The sequence below is a fragment of the Urocitellus parryii genome, chromosome 12 (genome assembly GCF_045843805.1).
Source record: "Urocitellus parryii isolate mUroPar1 chromosome 12, mUroPar1.hap1, whole genome shotgun sequence".
Classification (NCBI taxonomy): domain Eukaryota; kingdom Metazoa; phylum Chordata; class Mammalia; order Rodentia; family Sciuridae; genus Urocitellus; species Urocitellus parryii.
The window spans coordinates 19,720,718-19,736,776 of NC_135542.1; the positions used below are offsets into that span (position 1 = coordinate 19,720,718).

At 44.4% G+C, this 16,059-nt stretch overlaps 1 protein-coding gene across 1 annotated transcript in view; it reads left to right on the forward strand.

Annotated features, from left to right (window-relative positions):
* Positions 1-16,059, forward strand: part of LOC144249866 (uncharacterized) — a 155,046-nt gene that overhangs the window by 34,595 nt on the left and 104,392 nt on the right. Inside the window, 3 exon segments of the mRNA XM_077792064.1 lie at positions 14,324-14,554; positions 15,638-15,752; positions 15,947-16,044. Of these exon segments, the coding sequence (XP_077648190.1) occupies positions 14,324-14,554; positions 15,638-15,752; positions 15,947-16,044 (444 nt within the window).

A 16,059-nucleotide genomic window follows, 5' to 3' on the forward strand; every position in this document is an offset into this window, starting at 1 on the left:
CAGGCTGAATACACATAAGAGGATGCCTGACCCACAGTGATGTCGTCCAATGTCATAAAACATCAAAGACCAAAGAGGGAGATCAGTTAAATTCTTTGGGGGAAAAATAATGCTAGATCCCAGTCTTCTGTACACTTTCTGATTTATTCTGAATGTAATCCTTGGCCTCTTTTCCCCACCTCCTGACCTTGAAATATTTCCATGGTTACTGGAGCTCTCCCTTCTTCCAGAATGTCTCTTGAAATTCTTAAAAGTTGAATTTCATGGTCAGTCTAAGGTTAAGTGTGGGATTATCTTACTGCCCTTCTTTCCCTACCTCCTCATTCCATTTCAGAGGAAAACTACACTTCCCTGCTTCCCCCACCATCCACAGCCCAGAGGACAAAAAGATACTTGCAGAATCATCAACATTTAATGATTCTGCTGAAATTGGCCTCCTTGGAGGTCACTAATGGAGAATGTGTGTCTGCTTTGAGATTCATGGCCTGTCCCCAAGGCGGCTCAGGTTCTTACCTGGCCCCTTTATCAGATCTGGTCATCAGATCCCATCATTGGATTGATTTCAACTGGGGCTCTTTGGCAGAGGAAACAATCAGAACCGGTTAGCTGAGGTTTCAGGGTGCTGAGCTCTGGAATCCGGGAGAGAGGCTGGTTTCAAAATTGATAGCAACACTGGATGTTACAAGCAAAAGAAATGTCATTGGCTCCAAAATAAAGAAGAGAAAAAAAATGGCAAAAAGCAAAACAAGCTAATATTTATTTCTAATGCCAAATTATAAATTTATTATTATTATTAGTGGTACCAGAGATTGAACCCAGTACTCAACCACTGAGCCATATCCCCAGCCCCTTTTATTTTTTATTTTGAGACAGGGTCTCACTAAGTTGCTTAGGGCCTCATTAAGTTGCTGAGGCTGGCCTTGAACTCGTGATTCTCCTGCCTCAGCCTCAGCCTCCTGAACAGCTAGGATTATAGGCATACACCACTGTGCCCAGCAAAATCTTTTTAACTTTTTTAAAAAAATGTGAAAAGTGTTTTGTGAGGACCATCAGCTACTTGAGTGTGCCCCATGTGCTCTGGTAGAGAGGGCTCTGGACCAGGAAGAGGGGAGAACTCCAGATCCTACAGAGGTGCCCAGGCTACATTCAGCCTCTCGTGGAGGCCTCAGCAGGCTGGATTAAGGTGTGGCTGGTGATACCCAGAACAGGTGTGGCCCTTCCCTTGCTCAAATATGTAGTGCCTTTTGCCAGGGTGCACCCCGGGCATACCCATCTCCAATCTGGGTCCAGCTTTGAGCTCTATGACATACCCATGGGACCCCTTAATTCTCTCACTTTGATTAATCCAGATTGAATTCGTTTTGTTACTTGTAAATAAAACTCTTAGGAAAGAATCCAGCCTTCGTTATCACCCCCCTTCCTGTTTCTATAACTGGTCAATCAGTTAGTTGGCTGAAATAAGAAGTAAAATATTGAAAGCATTCAAATCAACCTCCATAGTTGTAGATTGGTTTGGGGTATCTGGATAGGTACTTCTTTTGGAATTATCCAAATAAATAATTTGTTGCTTATTATATGTTTGCTTTTATTATGTTTATCATCTAGGGTTTTCCTCTTTCTGCTAGGTATGAGTTCTAGGCAAAGTGGGGATCTTTACTTTTTCACTGCTTTACCAAAGGCTTTATAAGGTAGGTGCTTTATATATGTGACTTAGAAGAATGATAAGCAGTCTTGCCAGAAACACTCAAGCCTAATATTATTAATCTTATTACAGCAGTGATCCATTAACTATAGTTTCACTTTCCATAGTTTTAGTTACCGAAGGTCCAAAAATATTCAATGGAAAACTCCAGAAGTAAATAACTTATTATTATTATTATTATTATTATTATTATTATTATTATGCTGGGGATTGAACCCAGGGCCTTATGCATGCAAGGCAAGCACTCTACCAATGGAGCTATATCCCCAGCCCAACAACTCATAAATTTTTAAAAAATATATTTTGTAGTTGTTGATAGACTGTTATTGTATTCATTTATTTATATGTAGTGCTGAGAATCGAACCTAGTGCCTCACACAAGCTAGGCAAGTGCTCTACCACTGAGCCACAACTCCAGCCCAACAACTCATAAATTTAAAGTAAATTTATTATAGTATGTTGTTATAATGATTTCATTTTCTTACTAATAATGGTAGTTAGTCTCTTTACTGTGGCTAATTCACAAACTTTATCATAGGTATGAATACAAATTAAACTTTATCATAGGTATGAATACATGTATACAAACTGATAGTATGTATAGAACAGGTTGTTCTACCTGTAGTTTCAAGCATCATGGGGGTGTGTGGATTGTAATGTGTCCCCCAAGATAAGGGGGGGATTACTGTATTAGAAATAACCCTGTTAGGTTATTATCAAACTTTTTGTATCCTTTCAAAGAAATTGAGGAACAAAAGATTTTAAAAGGGGTAAATTTGATCTGTTCCCTTTATTTATATATTTGATACTGTGGATTGAAGTCAGAGCCTTTACCACTGAATTACATCCCCAGTCCTTTTTATTTTTTATTTTGAGACAGGTTTTTGCTAAGTTGCTGAGGCTGACTTTGTGTGATCCTCTTGCCTCAGCCTCCCCATTGCTGACATTACAAGTATGTATCACCACACCTGGTTGGTCCCTTTATTTTATAGATGAAGAAAAACAGTCTCAAAGAAGGGAAATGACTTGTCCAGCATCTCCCAGCCCTGAAGTGACAGTTGAGGACTATAGCTTACCTCTCCCACTCAGATATCTTCCTGTAATACCACACAATCTCTTATTCCTATTACTTATAGGAGAGTCATTGGGCAGGTTTTTTTTTTTTTTTCCTTCTGCTACGAGGTGACAATACACACCAGGACAAGCTTGTAATTACTAGATGGTAGAGGATTTGGCTTTCCTGTCACCAAAGCACCAACAAAGCAGGAACATCCACCTGCAGGCTGTGGCAATAATATACTTTCTACTCTGGCCAATAGACGGGTGTTATTTCACTGGCCTGAAATTGTTCTGTACCTATGAACAGCAGGGATCCCAGGCAATGCCCAAAATGATCACACCTTTTTCTTAGCCCTGACTTTCCAGATTCTTCCATGAAGCAACCCATCTCTCAATCACTTTGTCCCAGGCCAGGACCAATTTGGATCCCCTGCAGACAGGTAATAGAAGAAATTCCCATATATGGGCAATATTGTCCACTTTTGTATTCCTGAAAACCCCATGGTTCAGGATGGGGGATATAAGATGATTCTAGCAAATCCTGATAGTTGAGCCCCTGAGCTTCCCCTAGATTACTAAGGTATCCAGGAATTGATGGAAATATCCAAATGATTGAATGATGTACTCCATTAGCAAGTAAGAGTGCATCTATTCAAAATGTCCCTGCTGAGAAAGTTCAATGTGCTGTTAAATTGTGATCATTGTAGAGTATTTTCATTTTATTTGCCATCTACAATTTGTTAGATCAAAGAATAGTAATATGTATATAATGATCATGTCATAAAATGAAGTTAGAAATAAGATGTAGCAATAATGTGACAAATCTGATAAAGTGGCATGAAACTAGTTCTATACATAAATTTCCCCCTCTTAATACATTTAGAAAAGAAACTAGACAAAGCTAGGTACTCGACATGTGGAGACCTCTGGGAATGGAAACCTGATCCTAGGCATTGTAATATGAACTATAACTCTAGAAATTAATTTATTCTTCATTTGGAGAGGTTTTGCCTGAAAAAAAAAAATCCTGATTTGTCACCATAAGAGAGTAAATTTTCCAAGGCCAGGGTTGTGGCTCAGTGGCAGAGAGCTTGCCTCACACATGTGAGGCACTGGGTTCCATCCTCCGTACCACATAAAAATAAATAAACAAAATAAAGATATTATATTCATATATGACTAAAAAATAATTTTAAAAAGAGGGTGATTTTTCCTTCAAAGGAGTCAGTTCCAGCTGGATGTGGTAGTGCACTCCTGTAATCCAGCAGTTTGGGAGGCCGAGGCAGGTGGATCATGAGTTCAGAGCCAGCCTCAGCAATTTAGTGGGACTCTGAGCAACAAAGAGAGACCCTGTCTCTAAATAAAATATAAAAAAGGGCTGGGGATGTGGCACAGTGGTTAAGCACCCCTAGGTTCAACCCCTGGTACCAAAAAACCAAAAAAACAACAACAAAAAACAGCTCCACAGTCCTTGTCTGAGACAGCTGGTCAAGACAGCTCTAACTGTGGGCCCTGGTGGCTGGTGAATTATTTGGCACCCCTTCAAACTGATATTCTTTAAATATTTTTTCAGCATTTTCTTAGTTGGGGTAGAAAGAACAGATTGTCTGCTAATAAAAACTGTATACCTCTTTCTGTACATTAAAAATAAAGGAGTTATTATATGCCTCTGAAATAAAAATTCACTGGAAATTAAGGAGCTGATTATTCAAAATGTTGCAAGAGAAAGAACATTCGTGGATGAGGAACTCCTCAAGGTAAAGGAAGAGGACCATTGTTTATTGAAGCAGGTAGACCAAGAGCCAACCATAAGGCCCGCAGCACTGGGAGAAAATTGGGCAATAAGTCTCATCTAAGTCACTCAGGAAGGGGGGATATAATCAGTTAGCCTTTTTTCCAGGACACAAAAGTTGGGGGGATTTCAGAAGACAGCAGGATGGTGAACTTCTTCATTATTGCCCTTTTCCATGAGCATGTGGCTCCATTAGATATTGTCAGGACCTATTTGACAACATTCACAATTTTTTCAAAAAAAATTTTTTTTTTTGTGTGTGTGTGTGTGTGTTTTATCAGAGGGGCTCTACACTGAACTTCATCTCCAGTCTTTTTTTCTTTTTTGTAACAGGGTTTTGCTAAGTTGTCAAGACTGACCTTGAACTTGCTATCCTCTTGCCTCAGTCTCCCAAGTAGCTGGGATTAGAGGAGTGTGCCATCATGACTGGCCATTTGAATGTTTTAAGGGAGGTTTTGAGTGTGTGTTTGTGTGTGTGTGTATGTGTGTGTGTGTATACATGAACCAGGTCCTTGTGAATGCTAAGCATGTGCTCTACCACTAAGCTACATCCCCCCAGACATTTAAATTTTTCTTTCATGTCACCATTTTTCTGCCATTTGTTGCTGGACAGCGTACATGGCATACACTTCCAAGGATATGCTCAAAACATATCTACATGTTCTTTCTTCTGGTTTGCATATGACAAATACCTCCCTATTTTTCTGAAGTTCTCGTTTTTCAGTTTTCTTCTGTTAGTCTCTGAATTTGGCAATTTCCTGTCAAAAATACTCAAGAGTTTACAGTTTACATAATAAAATAAATCACTCATCTCTATTATTAGCGCTAACCCAGGCAATTCTTTGTCTGACATTATCTTTGGGGGACTGTCAGCTGGTTGGTCTCAGACTCAGGGGTGTGTCCGAGGTTGCTCAGAACACTTGCTTGAATGCATAGAGGAAGACTGTTCAGTGGTAACACTAGTATTGTTGAGGAATGGTACATTTGTTGATTTTTTTCCCTTTGAGGACATTTTGCCAGTTGTTTGAAGATTCTTGTGTGGATGCTGGTGTTAGGACAACCTACTTCCCATATATTCTAATGATTTTTTTAAAAATTAGCATCATCAAGACATAATTCTTATATCATAGAAATCACCCTTTTAAAAATGTACAAGTCAATGTTTTTGGTACATTCATAAAGTTGTCAAATCACCATTTCCTTCTAATTCTGGAATCTGTGATGGTGGGGGAGGTGGTGCTGGGGATTGAACCCAGAAGTTCTCTAAAACTGAGGTATACTTCTATCCCTTTTTATTTTTTGAAACAGGCTTCCCCTAAGTTGCCCAGGCTGACCTTGAACTTGTGATCCTTCTGAATCCTGCAGCTTCCTGAGTTGCTGGGATCTTAAGCATGAGCCAGCACACTTGGCTCTATTTCCAGAACACTTTGATCTTCCCACCAAAGAAGCCCTGAACCCATTAGCAGCCACTCCCCACTCACCCCTTCCTCAGCCTCTGGCAACCGTTAATTTATTTCTGTTTCTATAGATTTGCTGATCCTGAAAATTTCATATAAATGGAAACATAACCAATGTGGCTTCCTTTCATTTGTATCTGGTTTCTTTCACTTGGCATGTTTCTAAGATTTATCCATGTTGCAGCACAATCAACACTTCATTCCTTTTTATTGCCAAGTAATGTTTCATTGTTTTGCTTTTTTCACATTTTATTCCCTCATCAGTTGATGGACATTTGGGCTGTTTCCACTTTTTAGTTATTCTGAATAATTATGTTGGGAATGTTTCTATACGAGTTTTTGTGTAGACATGCTTTCATTTCTCTTGGTACCTAGGAGTAGAATTGCTGAGTCTTAAGGTAATTCTATGTTTTGCTTTTTGAAAAACTGATAACTCTTTCCAAAGGAGCTACCTCAATTTGCATTTTACATAGTGATGTATGAGAGTTCCAATTTCTTCATATCTTGTTCACTTTGCTACTGTCCATCTTTTTTAATATAGAAATCCTCGTGGGTACAAAGTGTATCTCATAGTAGGTTTGATTTGCATTTTCCTAGTGACTAATGCCTTGAGAATATTTTCCTGTTCTTATTGTCACATGTATATCTTTGGAGGATGAAGATTTGGGGTCATATTTCTGAGTTGTAAAAGTACTCTTTATATTCTGGATACTAGTCCCTTATTAGCAAATATTTCCTCCCATGCCTGGTTTGTCTTTCCACTTTTTTGACAGTGTCCTTTGAATCATAAACATTTCAAATGCTGACAAAGTCCAGTTTTTCTATTTCATTCTATGACTGCTTGTGCTTCCAATGTTTTAGGGCCACATAGAGCTTATGGCCCAGTTAGCCAGTGGCCTGACCCTTTCCTTGGTCTGGTCCATGTGAGGCCCTTGAAAGCTTTGAAAATACTATTACACATGTGTTAAAAGAACAACTTTAGACAAAGTAAATTTATCAGAATTTATTTGAGCCAAGAATGATTCGTGAGCCAGGAAGCACTCAGAACAAGAGAGTCTAGAATGCTCTGCCTGGCAGTGTGAGCAGTGAGCTTCCATAGGCTGAGTGCAGAGCAGACTGAGTAGGACATCACCTGATTGGCTAATGCCTGGGCATTTGCCACTTGAGGGGAATAATGTGATCAGTTAGCTGCCTCCATTGGCTGAATCTTGGGTGTTTGTGATTGGCTAAAATCGTTATTTGTTGCAAAAAAAAAAAAAAGAAGAAAGAAAGAAACAAGTAAGGGGGGCTGGGGATGTGGCTCCGGTGGTGGCGCGCTTGCCTGGCATGCGTGCGGCTCAGGTTCGATCCTCAGCACCACATACAAACAAAGATGTTGTGGCCGCCAAAAACTAGAAAATAAATATTAAAATTCTCTCTCTCTCTCTCTCTCTCTCCTATCTATCTCTCATTAAAAAAAAAAAAAAGAAAAGAAACAAGTAAGGTATCCATGTCAAGTTAGGTTGGGGTCCATTAAGTAGGAACTCAAGTATGGACACAATCTCAGGCTAATGGCTTCCTACTTATTGCATTCAAGAACAGTTTATTGCTGTAACTACACTTTTTCTCCTTCAAGACAGCAATAATGGCAATGTCTCTGAGCATTGTCTCAGAAATACCAATGATATACTATGGAGCAAAGTGCTGACACCTTTTCCTATTTGAACTTTCAGAAGAGTTTGAGCATTCTTCAAGCCTTTGATAAAGCATTTCCTTCTCCTGCATTCCTTGGAATTTTCTTTCCATGAAAGAACAAAGGCCTTAGGTCAAATTTGAGTCTTCCACATTGCTCTAGAAGATTCACAAATAGATATTATAATAAGTTCTCTGAAAAGTTCTGTAATAAATAAACATGTTTAAACTAAAGCTGCACAAAATATTTCACCTTGAAACTATTCCAATAAGGACTTGATAGTTTTTCAACTAGTTCTTGCTTGATTGACGAGAAAGGATGGATGTCTTAGGAAAATCTCAACCACCTGACACAATCACAATTTATTTGATATTCTCATCAGAGTCTGTGAGAGATGAATGGGCCTCCCCTCTCTTATAGCCACACCCTCTGGGATATGTGGATTCTGAATTATCGGGGAAAGGAGAGAAAAAATGGGTGGTCTCAGGTGGAGAACTTAAGGACTAGACCTAGACATCACTCTCCGTTACCCTCTGCTCATCCCATGCTCCTTTGGCCTGGACAGATGGTCCCCAGTTTTTGATGATCTAACTTGTGAAATTTTTACTGCCTCCAGTAAACACCATAGTTAATTTTTGGATTTGGGTCTTTTCCTGGACTGGTGATGTGTGGTATGATCCTCTCTTGTTTTGCTGGGCAGCAGCAGCAGCAAGCCACAGCTTACAGTCAGCCCCTTAGTCATGAGGTGAAGCAACTAACACTCTACAGTGTGCTGCGTTGCTAAGCTAGGAAGCTCAGTAGGCCAGTGGACTGAATGTATTTTGGACTTAGGATATTTCATACTTAGCCATGGAGGTACATGGATATAACTCCATCATAAGTTGAGGAGGAACAATTGTTATCTCTCTAGATGTAATGTGGTCTACCTGTGTGACTGGGGGAAAAGGGTTTTGACACCTAGTGTTGTATGGGCCACATACTTTTGGAAGCACTACTCGATTGGCTTATGTGCCTACAGAGTAAGTGCATGTATTGACTGATGTTATGGGAAGAAGCTTGGTGTCTTATGTGGCCTCCACTCCTGGATGCCTCCTGATGGTGATGCTCCCTCTGAAACCAGAGAGAACATTGCTTATTCTGACCTTGCACATATCTGTCAATAATGTATATTCCTACAATCAACAGAGAAACATTTGGGAAATTATATGTCAAACACTTTCACATTTATATTTCATCAGAGGCAAAATTGGAAAGAACAATTGAGTGCAGTACTTTAATTACACCACCAAAAACCAGGTGGGTGTGATTGCTAATGTAAGGATATGTCTCTGTGGACATGAAGACCAGACAGAATTCTGAAAAATGGAAATAGTTGATGCGTTTACATGGCCAGCCTTTATCTATTATTATTTAGTGTCTGGAGATGCAGTAAAAAAAGAAAACAAATGACTAGTGCTAGTGGTAAATACTTGACATGTTCCCAGAAAGAAAAATAGATCTTTCTGTGGTTGGTACATCGGTAGATACCATATGCTGTGTTCTAGACATCCATAAATAGCCCTGAAAGACACGTTAATATTTTACACAAGAAAATCAATAACCCCCTACTGTATGCATATGATTGCTATTATGCCTCATTAAAGTGTATTTAAAGCCTTTTCCATATCAAGTGGGATTGGAAAAGTAATGAGAGTCCCTGAGCATGTGGTGTTGAAAAGGAAGAAGTGACACAAAGGCTTAGAAAAGGTCCTCTGAGTAGAAGTTGAGGGGCTTCGGAGTGTCCCCAGATGGGGCACAGGCCAGGAGCAGCTGGTCCCCGCTGGCCAGCCTACCTGACACTCTCAAGGCTCTCCAGCATTCCTCTGCCTTCCAGTCTGGGCTACTGCTGAGACCAGCCTGTGCCCTTTCCTGCTGAAGGTGGCTGCCAAAGAGGACGCCCCAAGGTGATCTGTGCTCCAAGGTGCTCCAGGGACCAGTTCTCAGCATCTAGACAGAGGCAAATCTTGTTTTGGGTGAAGCCTAGAACAAAGGCAGAGTGCTGCTTCTGTTCAAGTCCCTGACCCTCCCAGCCAGGCCTGCTTCCTCCACTGTTCCCAGGGGCTACCACTATGCCCCTCCCTCTTGGGACTACAGAGAGGCCTCCAAATACCAGTGAGCCCTGATGCTCCCGTAGTTTTCAGGATAGTAGCCATCCCTCTTGCTGTTTGCTGGTATTTCGTTTTCCATTTTAGCACCCCCACCCGATTTCTGTACCCCAGAGCTACACCCTAGCCTGCCTCACTGTGATTGCTCCCTTTTACATGTGCTCCCACCACTGTGTTGTTGTCCACCACAAGGACTTAACTACAGTCTAGCTCTTAAGTGTCCCCAAAAGTCATGTGTTAAGGGTTTGTTCCATGTCCTATGGTGCTACTGGGAGGTAGCACCAGACCAAACCAAACCAAACCAATATGAATTCACTCATGTTAAATGCCACATTATACATCTGGAAAAAGATCTCAAACAGACCAGATTTTCAAAAAAAAAAAAAACTTAAAGGAAAAAGATCTCAAACAGACTAGATTAAAAAAAAAAAAAACAAAAAACAGGAAATTCCAGTTTACCCAAGTCAATCTAACAAGAAAGACTCTATGCTTTAACCATTAACAACAACAATGGTAACCTGAAATAATCTGACACTAACTGATCACCTTTTTTTCCCTCTACTATTTGGTTTTGAAAACCCACAGTTTATATAAAACCTACTGTTCTACCATTGCCTGGTAGGAGTGCTTATTCTATCCTATAAAATGAAGCCTGCCCAATTCATGAATTGCAAATAACAGCTTCATTATTAGTCTATTTCTCATTGCCATAACAAAATAAATATCTGAGGCTGGATACATTATAAGGAAAACAGGTTTATTTGGTTCACATTGCTGGAGGGTCAAATTCATGGCTGCTGGCATTGGTTTGGCTCTGGTGAAGGCTTATACAGTCAGCTTATGTTAGTCATATAACAAATACCTGAAATAGTCAACTTGTAAGGAGACAAGCTTTATTTCGGTTCATTTAGAAGTTTCAGTCCAAGATCAGAAAGTGCTCTCCTCACAGTCAGGAAGCCAAAAAGAGAGGCTGAGGAAGAGACTTGGGTCCCACAATCCCCTCTGAGGGCACATGCCCAGTGACTTGAAGGTCAAGCACTAGTCCCTACTTCTTAAAGGTTCTACCACCTCCTAGTAGTACCATGGGACATGGAACAAACCATTAACACATGACCTTTGGGGACACTTAAGAGCAAGACTGTAGTTAAGTCCTTGTGGTGGACAGCAACACAGTGGTGGGTGCACTGTAAAAGGGAGCAATCACAGTGAGGAAGGCTGGGGTGTAGCTCTGGGGCACAGCACCTGCCTAATGCAGGCAAGGCCCTGGGTTCCATCCCCAGTCCCTCAAAACAAACCAACCCCACACACTGAGGCGTTGAGGCAGAGGAAGCAGGTGGTACTGGGCACAGGAAATGACATCATTGCCTTGACAATGGATCAAACAGAACATGGAACCCTGGTATCCAGGCACCCACTTCACTGACCAAGCCATCCGAGCTCACTTGGTTGGAGCCACTGGAGGGAGAAGGATGTTCTCCTGTGGTTGCAGACAATGCCGAGCCTCAGGCTCCCAGGAATCTCAGGGGGGCCAACTAGCCCTTTTGTGGATACACTGGTTGAGGCTTCATCTTAGACGCCAGAGGCTCTGGCGATTGTCGCAGAGGAGCTCAAGAGTAACAGTGAGTAGCACAGGGCAGGTGAGCCCAGCAGGCCCTCTAGTCTGATCCCTGATGAATGGCCCAGGACTCCTATTCTGACTCTGTGTGTGTGTGTGTGTGTGTGTGTGTGTGTGTGTGTGTGTGTTTGTTTGTACTGATGGGAACTGTCCCATCGTGCTTTGACTCTAGTGTATTGGCACAAGTCATTTTTCTGTTTGTCACCATTTCCATTTTGAACCCACCATTCTTGGTCCCAACCCAGGGTGAAAATGATCAGAACACGGAGGAGCCCTTCAGGGTTCAGAGCCTTGAACCTTACAGGCAGGACCAGCTTAGGAATGAGCTCCTGCCTGTCATTTGTGGGAGGAACCTACAGTTCAGCAGCAACATGGGGTTAATCTCCTGGGATTTCATCCCCACCCAGCAGGTGCTGGATCTCTTGTTCCCAAGGTAAGCACCAGACCACCAAGCCCAAGTGTGTAGCCCCCTCATGCCTCTGTCTTGGGGCTGCCATGTGCCTCTCAGGGACCCAAAGGTTTGTGAAACCTAATGAGATAGAGGACCACACTCATAGTGGAATGTCAGCCCCGAATGGTACGAGTCCTGGAGGTGCCTGCCACAGCCTTGCAAGGGCAGTGAACTTCCCCTCTCAGGCAGAGAAACCATCCTGACTCCAGCTGATCCACAGAGGTCCATGGAGCAGTCCCCACACACTGGGCACCACAGCTCAATGGTGTGCACTGAGCTCATTCCCAGGTGGACTCAGTGAGGCCAGGTGGTCTTTCTGGTGTGATGTTGGCTTTGTGAAGAACGTAGATCTGTGCCAGAGGCGTCTCAAAACTCGGGCCTTGGGAAAAGCACTTTTGGGTTAATAAAGACATGTTAGTTTCCATAGTGGGACAGAGCGTCCTAGCTGGGACATAGCTGGACAGGGGCTTTGGACATGGCAGCTCCCACACCCAGAGATATGTGGGAATCAGCAGTTTGGGCTCATTCACTGGTGAACATGGAGAAAGCACCCACTGTGTGAAGACACGTTTCCAGTCACGTTTCATAATTCAGTGAAAAATGGGGTGCAAATGATTGCCATTGTGTCCCTTTTCATGGGGTCAGCCTAAACCGCAGGTGCCATGAGTACATATCCTCCATGTGACTGCATCCCTGACTCCATGAGGCATAACTGCACGTTGTCCTCTTCAGTGACTATGGTGGACCCTTGGACCAACTTCAACATGGAATGGGCTTGGGGTCAAGAGGGTGGGCTCCTGTTTCCAGAATAGGGACCTGCAAGGTGATTTGACTTGGGAAGGCTGAGGAAAGACTGCTCTGCCCAATTCAGTTTTCTGCCTGCAGTGTAAGGTGTGGGGCTTCAACAGTAGGAGGGGTAAGGCGGGGAGTTGTAGGTGGAGTCAGGGTCCTCTGGGGAAGGCCCTGGGATAATGGATCCCCCCACACCACACCTCCCTGTCCTCCCCCAGGGCCACAGAGATGTGGTCTGCACTCATGGGAAAAGAGAGGTCCACCGCTACTCAGGGGAACTCAGTGAGAGCTCACAGAGAATGAGGTAGCATTGCAGCCCACGCCAGGGGAGGAGGTGTCTCTTGAGCCCCGAGAAGAGTGGGCAGGAGGACAGACACTCCCAGAAGGTGCATTCCAGGTTGGAGAGCATGTAGCCAAGAGGAAGAAGAGTGTCAGGCCTGCCCAGAGGAGGGGAGAGCTGGTCAAACCATGGATCTAGCGCTCCTTCGTTGAAGGTTCTTTGCCTGTAGCGACCTGTCCTGACCCTGCCTGTACAGCCACTGTGTCTTGCCTGAGGTGGACTGGTGTGTTCAGAACCAGGGACGGTTCAGGAGGGTAGGGTCAGAGGTTTGCTCTGGAGGCCGTGGCGAAGGCAAGGCCAGGGTTTTGCTGACTCCACACCTGCCTCCCCACAGTGCCTCATCTTCCTTCCTGGGGACCTGGGTGAACTTCTACTCCGAGGCTTCCCATCAGCCTCCAGGCTCTCTGAGTCTGCAGCAGCTGCTGCCGTACATGTGGCTCCTCCTGAGTGGCTTTAACCTGGAGCACCAAGCACACCACCTGCTGGCCCAGGTTGAAGATGGCAGATCAAGCCAGGCAGAGCCTGAGAGCCAGGCGGACCGGGGTGAGTACCTAAGTACCTCAACACACCTCCAAACCATACCCCTCCAATTAGTGTAGCCCTGTATGAGTAGATGAGTCCACTGTCAAGGTGGAGGCACCCACCATCAAGTGCTTTTCCCCAAACCCACCTGTGATCATTGCTGCAGTGGGGAGAAAACCTTCAACACATGAGTCTTTGGGGACCAATCCAGATACAAAGTCTAGCTGTTTCTCTTTGATGGGTCCAACGTGAACTAAGAGGTACTGGGGTACAAGGGGCTATTTCCTTGAAAGGTGTTCCTGTAGTGGACCTCCTGTGCATAGAGGGTCCTCAGGGATTAATCAGTGGGGAGTCTTTGGTGGAACAGAAGCTGGATTCGGGGGCTCTCAGGTCTGTGTGTGAGACCTGAGCTGGCAGAGGCTCTCAGTTGTGGGGGATGTTGGGTAGTGTATTCCTTGAGTGTCACCTACCACGCCTCTGCCCCTGCCTTTCCAGAGCTGAGGGTCCCTGCTGATGCGAAAGTATATCACGGCCTGATTGGAGGAGTGCATTACGACTTTCTTCTTCGAGAAACAGATGCCAGCAAGTCGTTGAAGGTCAAACCAAAGGAGGTAAACAGCCACCTTCTTCAGTCTTTACTCCTGGTGCCACTCCACATCCTCCAAGGGGACAAGAACCTCAGGTTCTGGATGGATGTTGTAGAATGCCCACAGAGCCAACTGCCAGGCTGGGTGGGGTGCAGTTGCTGGGCTTTGCTGATGTTGTCATCCCCCACAGTTCTTGGAACCTTCTGTGGCAGTGGCATCCAGGACCCCAGCAGCTGTGAGCAGCAGCTCTGCAGTGGCTGCAGGATCATTGCCCCAGGCCACCCAAAGCAATGAGTGCTGCATGAGAAAAGTCACCAGTAGCAGCTCCTCACTGCTTCACTCCAGCGAGCAGGTGGAAGACAGCCGCGTTGTTCACGTCCTCCTAGAGGGACAGAGCCTGAGGGAGACAAAGCGCATCCCGGTAAGCCCGACAGCAGGGCTGCCTCCTGGGTGTCCACACAGTGGAAGACAGGAGACACAGCCAACCCCAGGGCTATGGTGGGAAATAAAGAAGAGAGAGGTCCGTCTTAAGGGCTTGACCTGAGGAGGGAGAGCATCAGCATGCCCAGCTTCCGTGGTGAGTGGGCCTGTGTATTGTGGGTTTTGCAGGCCAGAAGTGCAGACGGAAGTGCTGTGGACAGATGAAGGCAGAGATATGTCCAGGGTGCAGGCTGCAGTGCCTAGAACTTGGTATTCTCAATGAGTGAAGTTGGAGCAGAGGAGGTGGCAGTGACTTGTCACATGTGTAGGAGGGGATGTGTTCCTGGTGGCAGGGAAGAGAACCTCCTTAGCATGACTAGGTGTAGGAATTTGGGGTCGGGATCACCTGGGGGGTCATGCCAAAGCTTCGGAATGTTAGGCTTTGCATGTATGTAAATACGGGGCTAAAGGGGTTCTTCGCAGAATTTCTATGGATGTGCAGTAGACATGCTAATGCTGCAGGTGTCCAGCTGCAGAGGAGACATGTTCAGTGACTGCCAGTGCTGAGTCAAGTACATCATTACAACCAGACCCGCACCGAGCTTCCAGAGGCCAGGGCCTCTCAAAGCTATCATGAAGCACTCAAGTGCACACTCTTGTATCTGAGTCTGTTTTGTGTCATGGCAGTCAGGACCCAAATTTTCAGTGCATCTGCCTCTTCCACCCACAAAGGCAGCCTGCATCCCAGATCACACTTGGTGCGCAGATCCCTGGCCCATTGCTCTCATCTCAGTGAGATGAGAGTGTGTCTGTGCATAGGCAGTTTGGTCCTTTGACATGAGTGGAATGTGGCTCCCCAGGGGGAGGGGAGATGGCAGGTACAGGCAGATATTTGTACCAGGATTGTTCTAGTAGCACATTGCAAGAACCCAGGTGGTATATGGAGGACACACTCAGGTAGCAGGATAACAAGATTGTGCCCTTGTATATGTAGCTGAGATTTCTCCTGAATGTTTGACCACAGTCTTCTGGGTAGCTCTTCTAAAAGCCATTCTCTGATGACATTTGTCCCACCCTGATCCAGGTGACCTTTCAGGAGACGGTGACAAGCCTCATCCGCAGGGCCTTGGACCAAAATTTGTTGCAGCATGAGGATGTGGACAACTTTGAGCTGCTGTATATGATGTCTGAGGATGAGAGTAAGTAGGACAATCAGACAGTGGGGAGACATGATCCACAGTGGGCTCAGGATAACTGACAGCCAAGAGAAAGTGGGCCTTGGCCCCAAAATACCAAAGTGTGATGGGCCTGGCGGAGACTCTCAGGGGTTGTGGGTGTTTTGTGGTATAATCCTTGAGTGCCACCTAACAATTCTCTCCACTTCGCTCTGCAGAAATCAAGGTCTCTGACCACTCACTCGTGTGTCTGTCCATGAATCTGGGAGTACAATATTTCATCGTGAGGAAACGCCCCCAGGTCAAGGGAAAGGAGGTAAACACCTACCTT